Genomic DNA, 20,648 nt, shown 5'->3' on the forward strand with positions numbered 1-20,648 from the left:
ACAATGATTATCAACTTAGGGATTATCGCACATATTAAAACTACTTAAACAAATGTATAACAGAGTGATTGCAGGGGGGAGATAAGAAAAAAAAACATACCTTTATTAGTACTTCACACCGCCAGCTCGGGAAGATGGTCATGGTTTTTTTTTCCCCCTTTCTCGGTCGCGTGCAACCGGTTTAAAAGAGCTCTTCTGATTGGCCGAGATTCTCCGCTCTTTGAACAGGGCCTGCCGCTGCCTCACATATGCACAAATCACTTTTGCTCCACATTTCACGTAGTATATGGTGCAAAAGTGAGAGCGCACGGAACTTGTCATTTGAAGGCGAAACATATGCGTTTGAGACTCGCAGCAGCAGATTCAAGCAGTTGTAGTGATTGGACTTGTGATTGTGTTAGAAAAATATCCAAGAAAAGTAATGCATTTGTGACCAAATATTCTACAAGTGTGCGCCTCTCATTGCATGGATTCACATATTAATTTGCGGGTGTGCAAAATTTGTCTGTGACTTCACATTTTTGATACGGGTGTGTGAATGCGTTTTACACCATATTCACTGCAGCAACTGTGGCAAAAATGTGAGCGTATGAGTTTCTTCATGTGTGATTCGTAGAATAGGATTTGTGTAGCCTGACAAGCCAGACCCACATCAAGAAGGTCTGGAAACTCACCATTGACAGGGCTTAATCCGATGGGCGGGATAAACGGTTGTCTTTCACATTCCCTCTGCACCCAATTGGATAGCGTCATGACCGCCACAACCAACCAGAGCAAAGAAGAAGGCGAAGCTCATCTAACGTTAGTTGATAGACTTTCGCCGTATCCGGTCGGCAAAACTCCGAACACATCTTCTTTTCTTAAGAATGACTTCAGTGCCGTTCTTTTTATCAAAGAAAAGCTTAACTCCAAGTCTTCCAGAGTCACGGCCAAAACCAATTCAAAAGACCGCTGTTCTGTTCATCAGCTTTAATTTACGAGTAGCACGCAGAGCCGCCGCAACTCTGCCGTGACGTGCCGTCATTATGTTAAGCCCGCCCACCGACTCTACACACGCTGTGATTGGCCTGACCAGAGTTTGGTTTTTCCAACTCTCAGGTCTACCGAGAGTTGCTAGACTACACTCGCGGCAAAATACATTTTCTGCCGCTAGGGTGCGTCTAGATTTTATCTAGGATTTGTGCACCTGCAGTGAAGAATGTGTGAAGGTGTAACTGTTGTGTTGTTTGTAGGTGAGAAAAAAAAATACAAAAATATTTCCTAAAATATTTTTCTCTGTGACTTCAAATGTATTGATACACATGTGTGGATATGCTCTTCAGCTACAAATTCTACTCTCACACATGTTCAGTTGTTTTGCACAAAAAATACCTTCATAGAAATCATAGGCAAATCGGTGCTCGTGCACGTGAGTGACAATCACACAGTGTGAATAATCAAAAACGCGATCAGAGAGAATCACAGATGAGTCATTTGGCATGCTAAATATCTGGACCTGTCTGCGATTCAAACACCATCTGTGTGAAATGTTTTGACTGAAAAATACATCGGTGATGACCGACAGCCAATGAGAGAGCAAGATACAGGGCAGTGGGAGGTTCAGGGAGGAGTTATAGTCTAGAATACCAGTATTTTAATAGATATATTTACAATTCTATCAAACAGAAACAAAGCACACACATTTGCTTGTTCAGTCGCAACAGCAGCACATTGCAAAATATATATATATTTTTACCTTAAACTCTCTTTGGAGACCACAATCCTTGCTCCCTGTCTCCCCAACCATTTCCTCCAAAATAATACTTTTTTTATTTTTCTCCTTTTTGTTCCAAATCAGTGCACAGACAATTTGGATGGCAAACTTTCTGCAATTTATAATTTTTTAATAACAACTCCAGTCTCACGCGAGAACTCCGGTCTGACGCACGTGTGATCTCGTGTTGTTTACTTGTCACATATCACGTGTGTTTGGTTGTGAAATGTAGTTTGCAGTGAAATGTGAAATGTAGAGTTGTCGGTGATTACTCCTATTGTAGTCATGCTGTGTGAAACCTCCTGTCGCTGATCCATCGGTCAGTGTGAAAGTTTGAAAATCGTGCAGTCTGAACGCGGCATTAAGGTTATCTTTACATCTGAAACTCTTTCAAAATTGATCACATGTAAAAGGCTTCTCTCCAGTGTGAATTCTCATGTGACTGTCAAGGCTTTCTTTACGTCTGAAACTCTTTCCACACAGTTGGCAGGTGTAAGACGTCTCTCTTGTGTGAATTCTCATGTGGACTTTAAGGCTTCCTTTTTGAGTGAAACTCTTTCCACACAGTTGGCAGGTGTAAGACGTCTCTCCAGTGTGAACTCTCATGTGTCTTTTAAGGTTTCCTTTTTCAGTGAAACTCTTTCCACACTGTGGGCATATGTAAGGCTTCTCTCCAGTGTGAACTCTCATGTGACTGTCAAGGTTCCTTTTATGTCTGAAACTCTTTCCACACTGATGGCATGTGTAAGGCTTCTCTCCAGTGTGTATTCTCATGTGGTCTTCAAGGTTTCCTTTACGTATGAAACTCTTTCCACACTGTTGGCAGGTGTAAGGCTTCTCTCCAGTGTGAATACTCATGTGATATTCAAGGTTTTCTTTACGTTTGAAACTCTTTCCACACTGTTGGCAGGTGTAAGGCTTCTCTCCAGTGTGAACTCTCATGTGGACTTCAAGGCTTCCTTTGCGTATGAAACTCTTTCCACACTGTTGGCAGGTGTAAGGCTTCTCTCCAGTATGAATGGTCATGTGGACTTCAAGGCTTCCTATATATCTGAAACTCTTTCCACACTGTTGGCAGGTGTAAGGCTTCTCTCCAGTGTGAACTCTCATGTGGACGTTAAGATGTCCTTTATTTCTATAACTCTTTCCACACTTTTGGCAGGTGTATGACTTCTCTCCCGTGTGAGTTCTCATGTGGACTTCAAGGTTTCCTTTGTGTGTGAAACTCTTTCCACAAAGTTGGCAGGTGAAATAACTTTTAGTTCCTGTCTTTTGAGCACTTTTTTGTGAGGAAGTCTTTTTAGCCTGTGTCGATCTTTCTCCAGTCTTGTGGTCTTTTTCTTCTTCCCTTTCATTAAGTTCATGACTTGCCTCTTTGAGTTCCATGAGGTCTAGGACAAAAACAGACATAAAACAAATTTAGACATTTAAAGCATCAATACCAGGGTATAGGGTAGTATTATATATATATATATATATATATATATATATATATATATATATATATATATATATATATATATATATATATATATATATATATATATATATAAAATAAGTATTTGAAATATTTGTCATGTTGGAAGACCCAGCCTCGACCCATCTTCAATGCTCCAACTGAGGGAAGGAGGTTGTTCCCCAAAATCTTGCAATACATGGCCCCGGTCATCCTCTCCTTAATACAGTGCAGTCACCCTGTCCCATGTGCAGAAAAACACCCCAAAGCATGATGCTACCACCCCCATGCTTCACAGTAAGGATGGTGTTCTTGGGATGGTACTCATCATTCTTCTTCCTCCAAACACGTTTAGTGGAATTATGACCAAAAAGTTCTATTTTGGTCTCATCTGACCACATGACTTTCTCCCATGACTCCTCTGGATCATCCAAATGGTCATTGGCCAACTTAAGACGGGCCTGGACATGTCCTGGTTTAAGCAGGGGAACCTTCCGTGCCATGCATGATTTCAAACCATGACGTCTTAGTGTATTACCAACAGTAACCTTGGAAACGGTGGTCCCAGCTCTTTTCAGGTCATTGACCAGCTCCTCCCGTGTAGTTCTGGGCTGATTTCTCACCTTTCTTAGGATCATTGAGACCCCACGAGGTGAGATCTTGCATGGAGCCCCAGTCAGAGGGAGATTGACAGTCATGTTTAGCTTCCTCCATTTTCTAATGATAGCTCCAACAGTGGACCTTTTTTCACCAAGCTGCTTGGCAATTTCCCCGTAGCCCTTTCCAGACTTGTGGAGGTGTACAATTTTGTCTCTAGTGTCTTTGGACAGCTCTTTGGTCTTGGCCATGTTAGTAGTTGGATTCTTACTGATTGTATGGGGTGGACAGGTGTCTTTATGCAGCTAACGACCTCAAACAGGTGCATCTAATTTAGGATAATAAATGGAGTGGAGGTGGACATTTTAAAGGCAGACTAACAGGTCTTTGAGGGTCAGAATTCTAGCTGATAGACAGGTGTTCAAATACTTATTTGCAGCTGTATCATACAAATAAATAGTTTAAAAAATCATACATTGTCATTTCTGATTTTTTTTTATTTAGATTATGTCTCTCACAGTGGACATGCACCTACGATGACAATTTCAGACCCCTCCATGATTTCTAAGTGGGAGAACTTTCAAAATAGCAGGGTGTTCAAATACTTATTTTCCTCACTGTATATATAATCCTATCCTAGGGATCAGCGGTGGGCAGATTTGGTCCTGGAGGGCCACTGTCTTGCAGAGTTTTAATGAAAGACTTCTGCCTTTCATTTTCAAGCAGTCCTGAAGACTTGGGGTTAAATTTGGGGGTTGGGTTGAATTTTCCAGGTGTGTTTGATCAAGGATGGAGTAGTGCTGGGCAGTTTGACCAACAATCATGTTTTTTAGCAGGATGTTGGCAATTTAATGGTATATCACAGTTTTTATATATTCTAACAATTTAGAAATTAAAATTGTATTAATTATTATAAATATTATAAATTCATAATAATAATAAGTATGCTTTACTGTGCAAGTTATGTAATAATTTCAAGGTAGACAGAGCTTTTATTTTGCCGGCTTGGAATCAAGACCTTTGAGTTTGTGTGTGTTTTAACAAAGGGTAAATTATTTACTAATTAATTCATTAATTTATTAATCGAAGTACACTCTAATGTACAATACTAATATTTTTTTGTTCATGTTATATATCAAACTTTTATCTTTATGGATTGTCTTGAAGAACTGTGATTTCCTGTGTATATAAAACGACAAATGTCGATAGTTTTATCAAATTGATCGGTGAAATGTTCATGAAGTGACTGACTCTACAGAAGAAGTTCATGTGCCCTCGTATAGTGAGACAGCAGATGCTGAACAGTTTGTGTAGTAGTAGACGAAACCGCGGTGCTCATTCATGCAGACACAGCAGAACAAACCATCTTCAGATTTCAACAGCAGTCTTTATGAGCTTTAATATTCACAGACACTAGTCCATATCAATATCTGATTTATTGTACAGTCACACTTTTGATCTATTCATCCAAAAATTCTGTGACCTTCCGCTTTATAGAGTAAGCTCCATTTGTGACTGGATTCCGTGATTTCATTTGTGTTTTTTCATGAAAATCATATGGCTGTAAGTGGTATTTACAATATTAAACTTAGTTTGGGGAGTCATTTATTGTTGTGTTATAAATTTATTACCGTTAGTGTAAGAAAATATGCAATTAAAAGAGGACTGCTCTCTATACACTCAGAGCGCGCTTCATGGCCACTGAATAGATACAGCAGCTGTTTCAGCTACACACCGGTAAGGCAGATCATCTCGGTCACAAAATCAAATTAATGAACTGGTTTCGCCCATCACTAGGATTGAGCTAAAGTCTGCAGAATAGTAGCAAACTACAATTCCTGTTCATCAATAAGGAGAAAACCAGACCTGTTATAAACCTAAATATACTCGAATGAATTTAATTAATTGAACATTTTACTATTCATGTAGTAATAGAATATGTTTGCTGTCAGAATGATAACAGTAGCGCACACTATAGTAGCTATTCCGTGCTCCAGCGTGGTTAGCGATCACACTACACACACGCACAAGCAAACCGTGCCACCTCTACAAGCGGAGTGATCACCCTAAACAAATGAACCAGACATGATACAGGCAAAAAGCACGGTTCAGATTGTATTTTTGTTTTATTTTTAATTTTAAAAATATTTTATCAGAAATCTATATCACCCAGGAGAAGTGATTAACTCTTTTCCTGTCATTGATGAGATTTTCTATCATTTATGACACAATGCTTTCCCGCCATTGACGGAATTTTCTGGCAGTCTATGTTTTCACTGGTATACGGTAGGGGGCGCTATGACACATCTTCTGAATCAGTACAGAACCTCTGGATCAAAACAGACGAAGAAGAAGTGATAGAAGCTTTGATCAAGTACATGCAAACTAACGCAATCATGAAACATGATTCAACAAAGCTTTTTAACTTTACTGAATGAAATGTTGAGCCCATGAAGAGGTATAAGAAATATGAAAGGTATAAGAAGTATGCAAGTTTTCACCAACATTCACTATGGATTTAATATAATAACGCTAACTGTAACCATGGTATTGTGGCGGAAATAGTCAAATGTTTTTATATTATTCATTTCAGGGTTCATAGATTGAAATTCAAGCACTTTCAAGTGCTTCACACGTTTCCAGTACTTTAAACCTCTGAATATTATCCATTTTAAATGTTTTAATGTGTTGACCAAAACATTATTTATTTGTTAACCACTCAAGTGGTTACCTATCAGGTGGGTCGTTCAGGGTGTCATGGAGTGGTGAGGTGAGGTGTCTAAAGGCCCGGGTATACTTCGGCCGTCCGCGTTCGTGCACCGCCCGCATGACGTAATTTTCGTCACTCGGAGGGCTCGCGGCCGGCCGCACACCCCGTCCGCGCGCAGCCCAAATTTTCAGACCGCGCGGACGGTCCGCGTGCAACAGCGCATGCGCCAGCAGTACAGAAGAGTCCACTAGGTGGCAATACGCACAGTATTGAGCACAGTGTTCAGCCGTCGAAGAAGAGTGTGCAAAGACCGGTTTAAAAACAACACACTTGAAAAAAAGAGAGAATTTTTGATTCTTCAGTATTTCTTCCAAACTATGTTGCAATGGTGGATGCACTACAGTTCTTCTCCGATCATGCCCAGCGAATGTCCCGTTGATGACAGGACTCAGTGCTGCCCTCCGATGTCTGGTAGAGCATAGACACTTTTTTTACCGTGCATGTGTCGAACGCGATCATCCGCGCGCATCCGTTGTGTAGTATACTTTGAAAGACGCGCGGACAGGGCTGCGCGCGTGACGCGTCCGGGCGCGGTAAGTGAAGTATACCCGGGCCTTAAGTCACAACATCTAGATACTGGGGTTCCTCAGGGCTCAGTGCTTGGACCTCTTCTTTTCTCCATCTACATGTCATCATTAGGATCTCTCATTCAGAAACATGTTTTTTCCCTATCACTGCTATGCTGATGACACACAACTCTACCTCTCTTCCCAACCAGATGATCCGACGGTAGCTGCTCAGCCTGCAGACATTTCTTGCTGAATGAAGGACCACTACCTTCAACTCAACCTTGCAAAGACAGAACTTCTTGTGGTCTCGACCAACCCAGCACTTCCTCACAACTTCTCCATTTGGGTGGGTTCATCAAGCATAACTCAATCCTGGACAGCCATGAACCTTGGAGTTTTGATTGATGAGCAGATGAACTTCACAGACCACATTGCTAGAGCTGTCAGGCCCATCAGATTTGCCTTATACAATTTTAGAAGGATCAGGCCCTTCCTGTCGGAGCATGCTACACAACTCCTTGTACAAGCTCCTCTTCTATCCAGACTGGACTATTATAATGCTCTCTTGGCAGGCCTTCCAGCATGATCTGTCAGACTTCTGTAACAGATACAGTATGCCAATAGCAGCTAGCATCAAATACAAGGCACTGATGTTTGCCCACAGAACAATCACTGGCTCTGCACCCCTACACCTAAACTCATTACTTCAGACCTACGTGTCCTTCAGAAGCTTGCAGTGAACAACGCCATCCCAAAGAGGCACAAAATCATTTTCACCAACCTTTACCTTGACCTTTCCCTGCTGGTGGAATGACCTTCTCAACCCAGCTGCTGAGTCTTTAGCCATTTTCAAGACACTTCTGCAACATTTGACCCATTAATATTAGCACTTGCTATTCCATATTTATATATAAATAAATAAAAACTTGCTACATGTAATGTACTAACTGGGACTGATCACAGCACTTGTATATTGTTACCCTATTGTTGGTTGATTACTTCTATTGCTTTCCTCATTTGTAAGTCACTTCGGATAAAATTATCTGCTAAATGATTAAATGTCAATTTAAGATGTAGCAAAACAAAAAAAGACATTACATTACCACTAAAGCTGGTAGATGGCAGCAGAGCAAGACACTGACTTATTACAGGGTCTTTCCTGGTTCAAAAATGGGTCTGTGAGCCCAGTACTGACAGTGAAGTTTAAGATCTTATTTTGAGATCTCATATTATGTATGACCTCTTACCTTGGTATTTGTTTCAATTGTTCCTCATTGTTAACACATGGTTGCTCATACATGCGTTTTCTGTTTACTATGCCTGACTGTTAACCCTTAATCGTCCCTCAAGTAGGGTTTACGTTTGAGTCCCTTGGGGTCAGATAGACCCCAAACTTTTACAGAGCGATTGCATAAGGAAATATAATTTTTTTGGAAAACTATATATACATTTTTTTATTTACTTCTCAACTATACATTTATGCTGTGTTTTTGTGGGTATTTGGTAGTTTTTCACGTATTTACTGCACAAATACTTAAAGGGTCACTTCAGTGGTTTAGCATTAGGCTTTGTATCAGTAGAAACCCGGTAGTATATTCAAATTATGGTACTTTCCCGTCTCATATTCCACTGAGACGAGAGAATTATGCATTTTATTTCTGGAAAAATTCCTCCGATGACGCAAATATCGTCATTTTGCGTCATCGGAGGATTTTTTGGCCAGAGGCAAAAACTACAGCCACTAGATGGGGCTGTTCTGCATGTTATCAACCCGCCCACAGGGGAGAGATCTCACGCACAGAATGTAAGACACATGCTGCGTCCCAATTCGCCTACTTATACTACGTCCTAAAAGTATGTACACTTTTTGTGAAGAAAAAGTACATACTTTTGAGTGTGTAGCAGAAGAGTATGCAAGCTTTGGGACATACTACTTGTCATCTTTAACGGACTCTGTTACATGCGTCCCGTCACCGTTTAAACTGCCCTGTCAATCATCGCCACAGTTCAAATCCCCCACTTTAAATTTAATTTCCTACCGTATCGGAGAGAAATGTAGTCGCTCGTTGATCTGCCTTTCGTGGGTCTTTAGACTCCTCTCATGTGTTTGCAAAGTTAATGGCCAAACGTATCATTACAAAAGTTCTCAATGCTGCTGCAGGTGAAATATAATGTGGATAATATTGAATAAATATCTTTTCGTCAGGTTAAATGCTGATAATTGCTCACTCAAACCACTTTATCTAATCCTCTCCACTTAACTTAACCGCCAGACTCGCGTAACCGTCATGTTTGTAGTTTTTTAACACTTTTTATCCGCGTTTGTAGTTCTAATCGAATCCTCGTCCATCTCGCAATGGGTTGTGGGCAATATCAACCGTTAGAGTGCGCATCGATCTGCACTTCGGATTCTGACCGGAAATAGTAAACCATCCGGGAATCTTTGGAATACTTTTTTCAACATACTAAGATTTGGGACATACTAATTCTGTTTTCGAATACTATCTAGTACGGATAGTATGCGAATTGGGACGCAGCAACAGAGACGGCCACACGGACAATAACGGAGCACGGTGCAGAGTAAAGTGAGTGTTTCAACTTTTCAATGAATTCCTGTGATAGTTTAGCTTCCATATGCGATCTAAAAACGTGCCAGACTGGCGCTTAAAGGGTTAGTTCACCCAAAAATGAAAATTCTGTCATTAATTACTTACCCTCATGTCGTTTGGGCACCCGTAAGACCTCCGTTCATCTTCGGAACAGAAATGAAGATATTTTAGTTGAAATCTGATCGCTCTGAAAGGCCTCCATTGACACAATGCACGGTTCACTCTCAAGACCCTTAAAAGGCACTAAAGACGTCGTTACAAAGTCCATCTCACTACAGTGGTTCTAAAATAACTTTATGAATCGGCGACAATAGTTTTTGTGCGCAAAAAAACCCCTAAATAACAACTTATATAGTGATGACGATTTCAAAACACTGCCTCATGAAGCTTCGAAGCGTTATGAATCACTGAGCCGAATGATGATTCGGATCGCGTGTCAAACCGCCAAACTGCTGAAATTTGGCGATCCGAATCATCATTTGGCTCACTGATTCATAACGCTTCGAAGCTTCATGAGGCAGTGTTTTGAAATCGTCATCACTATATAAGTTGTTATTTAGGGGTTTTTTTGCGCACAAAAACTATTGTCGCCGATTCATAAAGTTATTGTAGAACCACTGTAGTGAGATGGACTTTGTAACGACGTCTTTAGTGCCTTTTAAGGGTCTTGATAGTGAACCGTGTATTGTGTCAATGGAGGCCTTTCAGAGCCATCAGATTTCAACTAAAATATCTTCATTTCTGTTCCGAAGATGAACGGAGGTCTTACGGGTGTCCAACGACATGAGGGTAAGTAATTAATGACAGAATTTTCATTTTTGGGTGAACTAACCCTTTAACATTACCTCAGCTCAGCTCAGTTCTCCGTGTGAATGAAATCTGACACTGTTGAGGAAATCTGACACTGCTGCGTCTGTGACGTGACTTTCGTTCGGCTCACTCACACTTTATTGAAAAGACACGTTCAGTTTTTAATTGTAGTGTTTATTCTCTAACTGAACGAAATTATTGTATTACTATGAAGATCAAAACGACGCTGGGGGCGGTGTACGGAGTGGCCTCATAGGGCAGCGAAGCAAGTGCATTCTGGGAGTTGTTGTCTTTCATCCACATGAGACAAAAATACATTTTCTGTCTTTTCTCAGTCTAGAAGGCACCAAATTCAAAAATAATTTCAAATTTCTACTGCATAAATGACCCAGTTTAAATACAAAGCTTAATGATAAATCACTGAAGTTACCCTTTAACTATGTCATAAATTGGCTCATTACATTTTTTTTTTTTTTTTTTAAATCACTTGAATGATGATCTTAATTAAATATAAATAGTTTTTGGACATTCTCATTATCGATTAATTGGGTCTGCTCTGTGTACGCAAAGCTTCCCCCAGTCGTGCCAAATGACAGCACTGAATAACACATTTTTATGGACAAAATGTGCATCTAGAAATAGTGGAGTGGAAACATATTGAGCTGATGCAGGAAAGGTACAGGATCCAAGCGGCCAAAACATGAGAATTATTTATTTTAAGCTTCAAGTGAATGCATTAGCGTTTAACATACCCTGTCATGCTCTTTTACAGATGTGTGTGTGTGTGTCTGCATCCTCAGCGCAAAATGTTCATTTTGCAGGTTATATCCACTGATCTATATAGAGAACAGCAGTTATATCCTCATCTGTAAATGTTACTAATTCACGCGAGTATTTCCATTTTGCATGAAAGTGCGTCCTGTTTTGTGTGTGTGTGTGTGTGTTCCTGCAGAACATTCCTCTTATGTGGTAACACTGATATAATTTTTTGTAGGGATTTGCTTAGTTACTTTTTTGCACATAATGTATAGCACAAACATATCCTTACGGAAATTATGCAGTATTGATAACCATTTGTATAACCACACAAATACCAAAACTATGAATTTGAAGCAAAACGCTAATTTGTGGTTACCATTGAATAACTAAAATATTTATTTATTATTATTGTTTGTTTTGTTTATTGTAAAACCATGGTCAATGTATGTAATGGTAGATATATTCACTATGTATGTGTTCATAGCTCTCAGCTGACACATTTGTTTGAAGGACAGCATTGGACAGGATGTGGAATAGTGTGTTTTGCCAATAAAAAAAGGCACATTGAGGGTGATTTTTTTTATTGGCATAACATTTTTTTTAATGAACTATCCCATTAATGAAGGGGTGTCTGATTTGACAAAAGCTTGAGCTGACTGTAGAGTAGCTTGAGATGTAAATTATGTCACTTTAATACATCACTAAATATTCAACTATATTAATCTGCCCGCATTGACACTATATGATAATTGAACTGAGCTGGATGACATCACTGTTTTCTACAGAGCGGCTGTACAGCCGAATCAAATTCTGTTGCATTATTTTCCTGTTTAACACTGTGAAGCTGCTTTGAAACAATCGGCATTGTAAAAAGCGCTATATAAATAAAGATTGACAACAAAATCTTTAAAACTTTCAAGAACCTCGGTTTTAAAAGGTGAAATTTTAATATTACTGAGTTAGAACTCTATTCTTATTTAAATGAATGAGTACTCTATTTAGATCATCACAGGTAAAAGCACACTGCAAAAAAAAAAATTATTTTCTTTTTTCCGGTCCAAATTAGGGCTGCACGATAATGGTTAAACTGACAATCACGATTATTTTGCTCAAAATTATAATCACGATTATTCTATCAAAAAGGGTAATGTAGTTATGGTCATTTTGCATGTTCTCTACCAACCTACACTTCACCCAAAAGGCCTGTAGGTGGTACACCAACTTCATTTAACCAACTATGTTAACTTCGTTAGATGGTAAATCAATACAAAACACATGGTTTTGGTGAAAGCTTTGTAATCTGTATTCACATTTGATTTATAACAGTTCGTTTGCAGATGAGACAAACCACAGATTCAGATTGCCCTGCAAATTTGTAAAGCAAAGAACGATGCTCTTTGTTATAAAAAATGTCCCTGGCTAGGGGCATTCTAAAACGTTTAACGTGGCTTAATGCACTAAGACAGTGATATTAAAAGACCAAACTCATAATAAACCACACTGTACAGCAAAGCAGTTGAGCTCAGAATATGAACGCAATTCGTTTAATTACATGTTAAGTGTTTTCCTCCCATAGAAAACCGTTATAAATAAAAAACTTAAGGTCACTTAATGTAGCCTACCAAGTGATAATAAAAGATCAAGTTCTGCACAAACCAATGTTTCTGTATAGTATGCTTTATTAGTATAATGTTTTATATCTGTGTGTGTGTGTGTGTGTATCCGTGTTGCATTTGTTAAAATTCATCACTGAAGGTTTAATCATGGCAGATTTAGTCACATAAATAGTACAAGTGGCTTGTGAAGAAACAAAGACTGGGCATATAGGGAGTCACGTGGCCGCTTAACTCGTTAGCTCCACACCAGTTCCTTCTCTTTTGATAATTTCTTTCTTTTATCCCGATTCATTTTCGAAGTATACTGTCCCCACAGCAACAAACAATGTCCGAGACTAAAGAAACGCGTAAATTTCCGCTTTTCATGTCTTCCCGGCCTACCAGAAATGTAAAGAAAAAGCGCACTGAGATGGAGGAGACTTCGTCAGACCAGCCCGAAGTTATGTTCACTGAAATCCGCTCCCTGGGAGCCAGTCGAGGCAGTATTGACGGCAGATTAAGTGCGATTGACAATCATTTAGACAATATTCCTACTTCAGTAACCTCAATACAGGAAGCCTTTCTAACTTGTCTGGCAGAGTTGCGTCAAATGAGACACGCTTAACGGAGGCCGAATGCAGAATCTCTGCTGCAGAGGATGGCATACTGTCTCACGATAACAAAATTGCATCTTTGGAAAAAGAATTGTCTTCACTTAGAGCCAAAGTACACGACCTGGAGAATCGCGGCAGGTGCAAAAACCTAAGAATCGTCAGCCTCCCTGAGAAAGCCGAAGGCTCTGAGACCGTTGCACAGTTTCTTACGAAGATGCTAACAAAATGGCTGGACATTACACCTGACTCGCGTTTTTGAAATCGAGAGAGCTCATAGGTCTCTTGGCCCCATCCCAGAAGCAAACCGCCACCGCAAAGTGTTCTGGTCCGCTTCCTACGATACATGGATAAGGAATCGATACTACAGGCAGCGCGGAAAAAGTGCAAAATCAACCACAACGGGAATCAGCTGCGCTTCTACCCAGATGTATCCATGGAGGTGTTAAAGAAATGCAGAGAGTTCGACGAGGCCAGGAAAACACTGTCTGCTTGGGATATGTTTAGAGGCTTCGCCTATCCTGCTAAACTTCGTTGTCTCCACGGATCGGAGATGCACGTCTTCTCCACTCCAGCGGCCATCACTGAGTTTCTAAAAACTCTGGAAGATAAGTAAAGCCTGAAAGACACAATGGGTCCAAGTATACTAAAATAAACCCTGTCAGCTCTATATATTCGAGGATTCTATGCTGTCGATGTTCAAGAAAATTCTGAGGTAGGTTTATTTGAAACTTGACATGTCGCCATTTATTTTTTCAACTTTTTTATAGTAACTGTTGCAAATACCTTCTTTTTTCCCCATGTCAACGTATAACTAGTTAAGTGCTCTAACCTCGGATGCCTGACTGATAAGGAATAAGGGAACTGGTTTGTTGCACATGTGCACCTCCCATTGGGTGTAACTCTGTATTACTACTTGGTATGGGTATCTTAATTTTATACTCGATGCCAGTCGGGTACAATGACCTAAGTTTTGTTCTTCTGGGTGTGGGAGGGAAGGAGGGATGGAGGTTTGGGTTTTTTACTATGTTCTGTTTTGTGTGTTTTACTTCTGTCTCAGACATGCTTCAGCTCTAAATTTACAGTTTTTTTGTTTTTATCTTTTTCCATTTGATGTCAACTTATAATTCGGCTAGGTTTATCACATGGAATGTGAACGGGTTAGGGCATGCGATTAAGAGGAAACAATATTAAATTATCTTTAAAAGCAGGGGACTACTATTGATATGCTTCAAGAGACACATTTATCTGATTTGGAACACTTGAAATTAAAGCGAGACTGGGTATGGCAAATATTTTTATCATCTTGTAAAACAAATACAAGAAAGAGGGGCACAATAACTGTAATCAATAAACATTTCCCCTTTATTTTAAAGCATCAAGTCAATGACCCAGAAGGAAGATATGTTCTAATTACAGGCACAGTACACGGGAAATCTCTTACAATAATTCATATATATGCTCCAATCAAGGACTCACCTAAGTTTATATCTAAAATCATTCTTATGTTTAATCAATATTGTAAGGGCATGGGGGTTTGTGGTGGAGATTTAAATTGTGTCATGGATCAAAAAATTGATAAATATACTTCAGAAACTTCTACTTACCCAAAGTCTTCCAGGCTCTGAAAGAACTATGTAATGAGGCCGGCCTTATTTTGGAGATGCTCTGACGCAGTCGTTAAGCCATCACAATTTGGCCCTTGTCAAACTCGCTCAAATCCTTGCGCTTGCACATTTTTCCTGCTTCTAACACATGAACTCTGAGGACAAAATGTTCACTTGCTGCCTAATATATCCCACCCAGTGCCATGATGAAGAGATAATCGGTGTTACATAAATATAAAGGATTAAATACCTTTTCATGCTAAATACCCACTAGATGTATTTCTAAAGTCTTTAAAGCATTTTATACGCGTTTCCATAGTCGGATAAATCCCGCTTTAAGAACGGTCACATCACAGTAACATTGATTTCTCCTCCAAAATGCGAAAACTGAAATAAAATAGATGTTTTATGTTCTGTGGAGCAAACCCTTCTCCATTCGGTTGATATTGTTGCTCCTGTCTACTGTAAGGTGGAAAATAATCAAAGATATTTGAAATAGAACAAAATCGTCTGCTTTACTGTTAGCAGCCATCGTCGTGACCAAGATATTTGAAATTGACTCAACCCCCTCCCCCCATAATGCCATCAGAGGGACATTTGGAATTCCTAAGGACAAAAGAATGGCTTGTCGGCCAAATGCTTTTCACACCTTTGGTACAGTGGGAGAAGTTTCGTCTGATTGGTTACTTTCAAACATCTCACAGTTTGGTCTGATTGGTCAGTTTTAAAAGAGTCATATTTGAGTTTGGTGACATCAGGGAAGAGGATATAATAACCCTTTTCCACCAAGGCAGTGCTAGAGCTAATTCAGAGCCAGAGCTAGTCCCAGTTCATAGTTGGTTCGACTGAGGAGCTTTCTAAGAACCGGTTTGCTTTTCCACCTGCTGAGAGCCACAACAGAGCCATGTCTTACGTCACTATATACGTCTCATCTCTCTCAGCAACGCTAGCGAGGCAGCGGCAATGTTGCCAAGTATGTGGTTTTGCCGCGGGCTGTTTTTTCATGTCCGCGGGATGAAGCGACCCCAATTATGTGATATTTAGCCCCGGGAATGCGAATTGTAGTAGGCAACCATGCCAAAAAACACATATTTTACCCCCAAATGTGATTTTTACCGGGGAAGCCCCCCTGAAACGCGATTGGGCTTGTTTTGAGTAGCAATTGGACAGGTTTGTTGTGAAAACCTGGCAACCCTGTGCAGCAGGAAACACAAGCACACACCAGGCTTGTTCGAGATGCATCGGCGTTGCGCAGACCGATCCACGTATGATATTAAAAAAAAACGCATGAGTGAATCAAAAGCATAAGTCATCTGCTCTCGTGGGCTCGTTATCATACGGCGATCGGTCTCTGCACAGCACCGCTGCGAACAAGCCTTCCATCAACAATGCAAACGTTGCGTCACTATTGATTCACATGGCTTTACGATCCTACATCGGCATCAAAACACAACGCAAACACAGCGAATCCAACGCATTCATGTAGTTCGCCGTAATTTGTATAGACTACAAACGAGCAGCAGCTGTTAGCTCTATTAGCAGCTATTTCAAAAATGGTGGATCTCAAGTTTGTGTTGGTCTTGTTGACCGCCCCCAGCGCCTGACGTAATCGGTTCTTACTTCTAGCCCTGTTCTAGCCCAGCAATGTTTTGGTGCTACTTAAGAACCACTTTTCCTGGCTCGGAGCTGGGGCTTTGGGTGTGGAAACACAAAGAACCGATTTGAAACTAGGCTCTGGCTCCGATTTAGCTCTGGCTCTGCCTTGGTGGAAAAGGGGTAAAAGAGGATTAGAACTGTATCTCTGTCTCTTTTGGATTCTCTGCCTTTCTCTAGAGAGAGCTGCTCTTTGGCTCTCTCTTTCTCTCTCTCTCACACACACAGGTAACATTCTAGGCAGAGGCCTACTGAGGATAATATTAAGGGTTTAAGTTTACATCTATTTGAAACTATTTTAAGTGTAACCATAATTATAATTTGTTTCCTTTTAAAAGAGATTTCTGTCTATTATGTAATTGACATTTTACATTTACTTGATTGTTAATAAATTGTTACAGTAGGATCCTTTCTGAATTAATCTGTAATTATTAACTATCTCCAATACGGAACGGTATAATTGCAACAAAGGGTTAAAACATAATGATCAAATGTATGATTAACTATCAAATATAAATGACCAAACAACCAGTTGGCATTCTCTTCTAAATTCGACAACTATGATAAATGGAGTCAGATAAAGAATATTATGATTAAATCCATTTTGCCCAGCTGAAACACTGAACGAGCGTGCGGCCTTCACCGCGATTCGCTACCGATCCTTGGAGCGAAATTCAGCGGCTTTACACTACAAAACATTTTATCTTCCAAAAACTTTTTTTTTTTTGCCACGTCTGTAACGTGTATTTTCCTCATCTAAAATATAAAACATGTTTATGAACTGATATTTTTTCTTAAGTCATGACTCTAGTCAACTAATGAAAGTAAAATGACTAACCAATGCCGATTGTATTGTCAAGGTGTGTGTAGAGGGTTGATCATGGCCATTTCAGGAGCGACTCTCAGAACAACAGCGGATTCACTCAATTAAAAAGCATTTGTCATTCCTGGAAATTTGCAGAATATGTGGACGTTGGTCCTCCTAGGTAGCATGAAAAAAAAAACTTTTCTTCAAATTGGGAACGTAGTTTAGATGACAGAAAGCAAGCAGAGCAGCCGTTATAGTGCGATCGACAGAAACTCCCTCTATAATCAATGAATCTAACGGCACAACAAATCTCTTATTTACATTGAGCATAAGCTTTGCTTGTTATGAGAGGATCTGTGAACATGTAGACTTGACGAATTTTACACCAACCAGCAGGATTGAGCACATTCACAAGACATTCTTCAAAAATATCATTCATTTCTATAAAGCTGGAGATTTAATAATGATCAAATGACTGAGTTCAGCTTTGAGAATGAAACCAACCTGTTTGTTCCTCAGTTTCTTCATCTTTCACTCTGAATACATTTTCAATCTCCACGTCTTTGTTTGTTTGTTCCTCAGTTTCTTCATGTTTCAAACTGAATACATTTTCAATCTTCATGTCTTCACTCTCCTCTTTAATGAAAGCCATCTTTATAATAGTGTGTCATGTGGATCTCCTGATTAAGATATGAATAATTAGCAGAAAGAAAAATAAATCTCTGAGTCTCAACCAGCTCTAGTTCAGTATCAGTGCAGTCTCAGTAACACTCTAAACTAGCACAACAAACTAATAAAAGAAAACAAAGAAAACAGACACTTCATATTTTTGTATTTATTTAATTATTGTTGAGATAGAGATATAAATAGAGCGCTTTGAATCACTGAATCATTTTCCAAAGCAATTGACTCATAAAGCTGCGGTTCTATCATCTCTTCTCGCCAGAGACTGAACTCATGTTTGAACTGATTCACGATAAAGAGAGAAGTGAGACTCCTTCTGTTCCTCATGTTTATTCTGTTACTTTACTCACACAACGCTAATACATGTTAGATAAAGCAATGCAATGTTACATTTAATAATACATAATTCATTCTGCGTCGCCTGTAAAACTTTGAAGATGGTTTCTATAGTTTTAAATGCTCAAAACACAAACCTTTCTGCAGCCGAATCACAACACATGCAGGAGCGCGGCGCGGCCTTATGACGTCACACCGTCACACCACCACACCAAAATAAAAGTCCCGTTTACACTACAGTCTACAATCACAGAAGTGCACATATACAAATAATAAAATAATTTTAGTAAAGAGTTAAAACTGTATTGTTTAGGGGAATAAATTACTGAAATCTCAATATTTGAGTGACAGGGAAGAGAAGACAATATATAATATATGAAGTTCATTTGAGTCTAAAATGTCTGTAAAATAAGTGTAATAAGTGTACTAATGATGATTGATGATTTTTAGATGTAGACTATAAGATTCTACATCTAAATATCTGGATATATAGATCTACATCTAGATATATTCTCAATGATAAATATATTATTAAATAATAAATATGTAAACTAAAATCTCAATTTTTGAGTGACAGGAAAGAGAAGACATGTTGAATCAAGTCATCATTTTAGTTTATTTGTTTGCGCATGAAAAGTATTCTCGCCGCTTCATAACATTAAGGTTGAACCACTGGAGTCACATGGACTATTTAAACAACGTCTTTACTACCTTTCTGGGAAATGAAAGTGTTCATTAAATTGCTGTCTATGGAGGGGTCAGAGATCTCTCGGATTCCTTCAAAAATATCATAATTTGTTTTCCGAAGATGAACTGTAAAGAAAACCTGATCTTCAATAAGTCTCGGTAGGTTTGTTATTAACTTTAATATCAGCGAACAACAGTATAATGCTACCTACTGTAGTTCAATTAATTTGTTTATAGAACCTTTTGTACCATAATTTATGTTTATAAATAGCATCGGCCCAAATATATTGCTAATTGTTCACTTTTATTCAATAATGTTTTAAATTTATATTATTGTGCTTGTAGTTTTTCCAGTGGAATATCAGTTTTAATTACAATGCATTAGGTTGCATGAACTAAGGCAGCGTTTACACTTGCCATTAACATGCGACCTGTATCCAGATGATGTCCACATACAGAAAGAAATTGTAAGCAGTGTGTCCTGGTCCAGAGGTAATTAAGGACGCATTTTGATCAGATCTCGATGTAATGTAAATGCAATCTAACCTGCTATCCGAAAGGTGCACAGTTGTGTCCTCTTCATTAAAGACATGGCGACTGACGGTGCTGCTGATGCGGGGGCTCTGAGTCCACTTGTTGACAAGAAAGGAGCAAAAAGCCACGCATGGAAATATTTTGGATTTGCGGCTGATGACGAGGGGAACATCATAGATCATCAAAAACCAAATTGCAAACTGAAAGGATTGAAAATAATCAAAGATATTTGATATTTGATATTTGAAATCCAACAAAGAAATTTGCTTTACTGTTGTCAACACATTTGCTTAACAGAAGGACCTGGAAGACAAAAGGCAGGCCTGTAGGCCGCAGGGGGTGCCACACCTTTTACAGTGGGGGAAGTTTGGTCAGTTTGAATGTTATGTGTGAGTTTGGTCTGATTGGTCAGTTTAAAAGAATACATTTGGTTTCAGTCACATGGTCAAGGAATAGATAAAAGGATTGGAACTGTGTCTCTCACTCTCTTTTTTCCTCTGGCTCTTGAAGTCATCTGGGCTTCTTGTCTTTGCTCTCTTCTTCTCCCCCCCCCCCCCCCCCCCCCCCCCCCTCCCTCTCTCTCTCTCTCTCTCTTTCTCTCTCTCTCTCTCTCTCTCTCTCTCTCTCTCAGGTAACATTGTATTCATGCTGTGTACGATTAATGGTATAAGTTTATAATCTCATTCATCCATTTTGAAACTATTTTAAGTGTAACCATAACCAGATTTTGTCATTAAATCCTTTCTATTACAAATACTGTGCTAACTAGTTTTGATTTAGTATTGACTTTGAAGTGCTCCCTATTGCAATACAATATAGTCATATTATAGCAACGCTCTCCCACATATTTTGCTATTGTAACTGTGCTTA

At 39.3% G+C, this 20,648-nt stretch overlaps 1 protein-coding gene across 1 annotated transcript; it reads right to left on the minus strand.

Moving 5' to 3' along the window:
* Positions 1–1,624: 1,624 nt before the first annotated feature.
* Positions 1,625–18,762, minus strand: LOC307126555 (uncharacterized protein). The gene is made up of 3 exons (XM_079817147.1): positions 18,695–18,762; positions 18,042–18,217; positions 1,625–3,144 (listed from the first exon to the last, which is right to left on the minus strand). The coding sequence occupies exons 2-3, from the start codon at positions 18,187–18,189 to the stop codon at positions 2,144–2,146; spliced, it is 1,149 nt and encodes a 382-aa protein (XP_079673273.1). The 5' UTR covers positions 18,190–18,217; positions 18,695–18,762; the 3' UTR covers positions 1,625–2,143.
* Positions 18,763–20,648: the final 1,886 nt, after the last annotated feature.

This window comes from Gobio gobio (genome assembly GCF_949357685.1).
Source record: "Gobio gobio genome assembly, chromosome: 5".
Classification (NCBI taxonomy): domain Eukaryota; kingdom Metazoa; phylum Chordata; class Actinopteri; order Cypriniformes; family Gobionidae; genus Gobio; species Gobio gobio.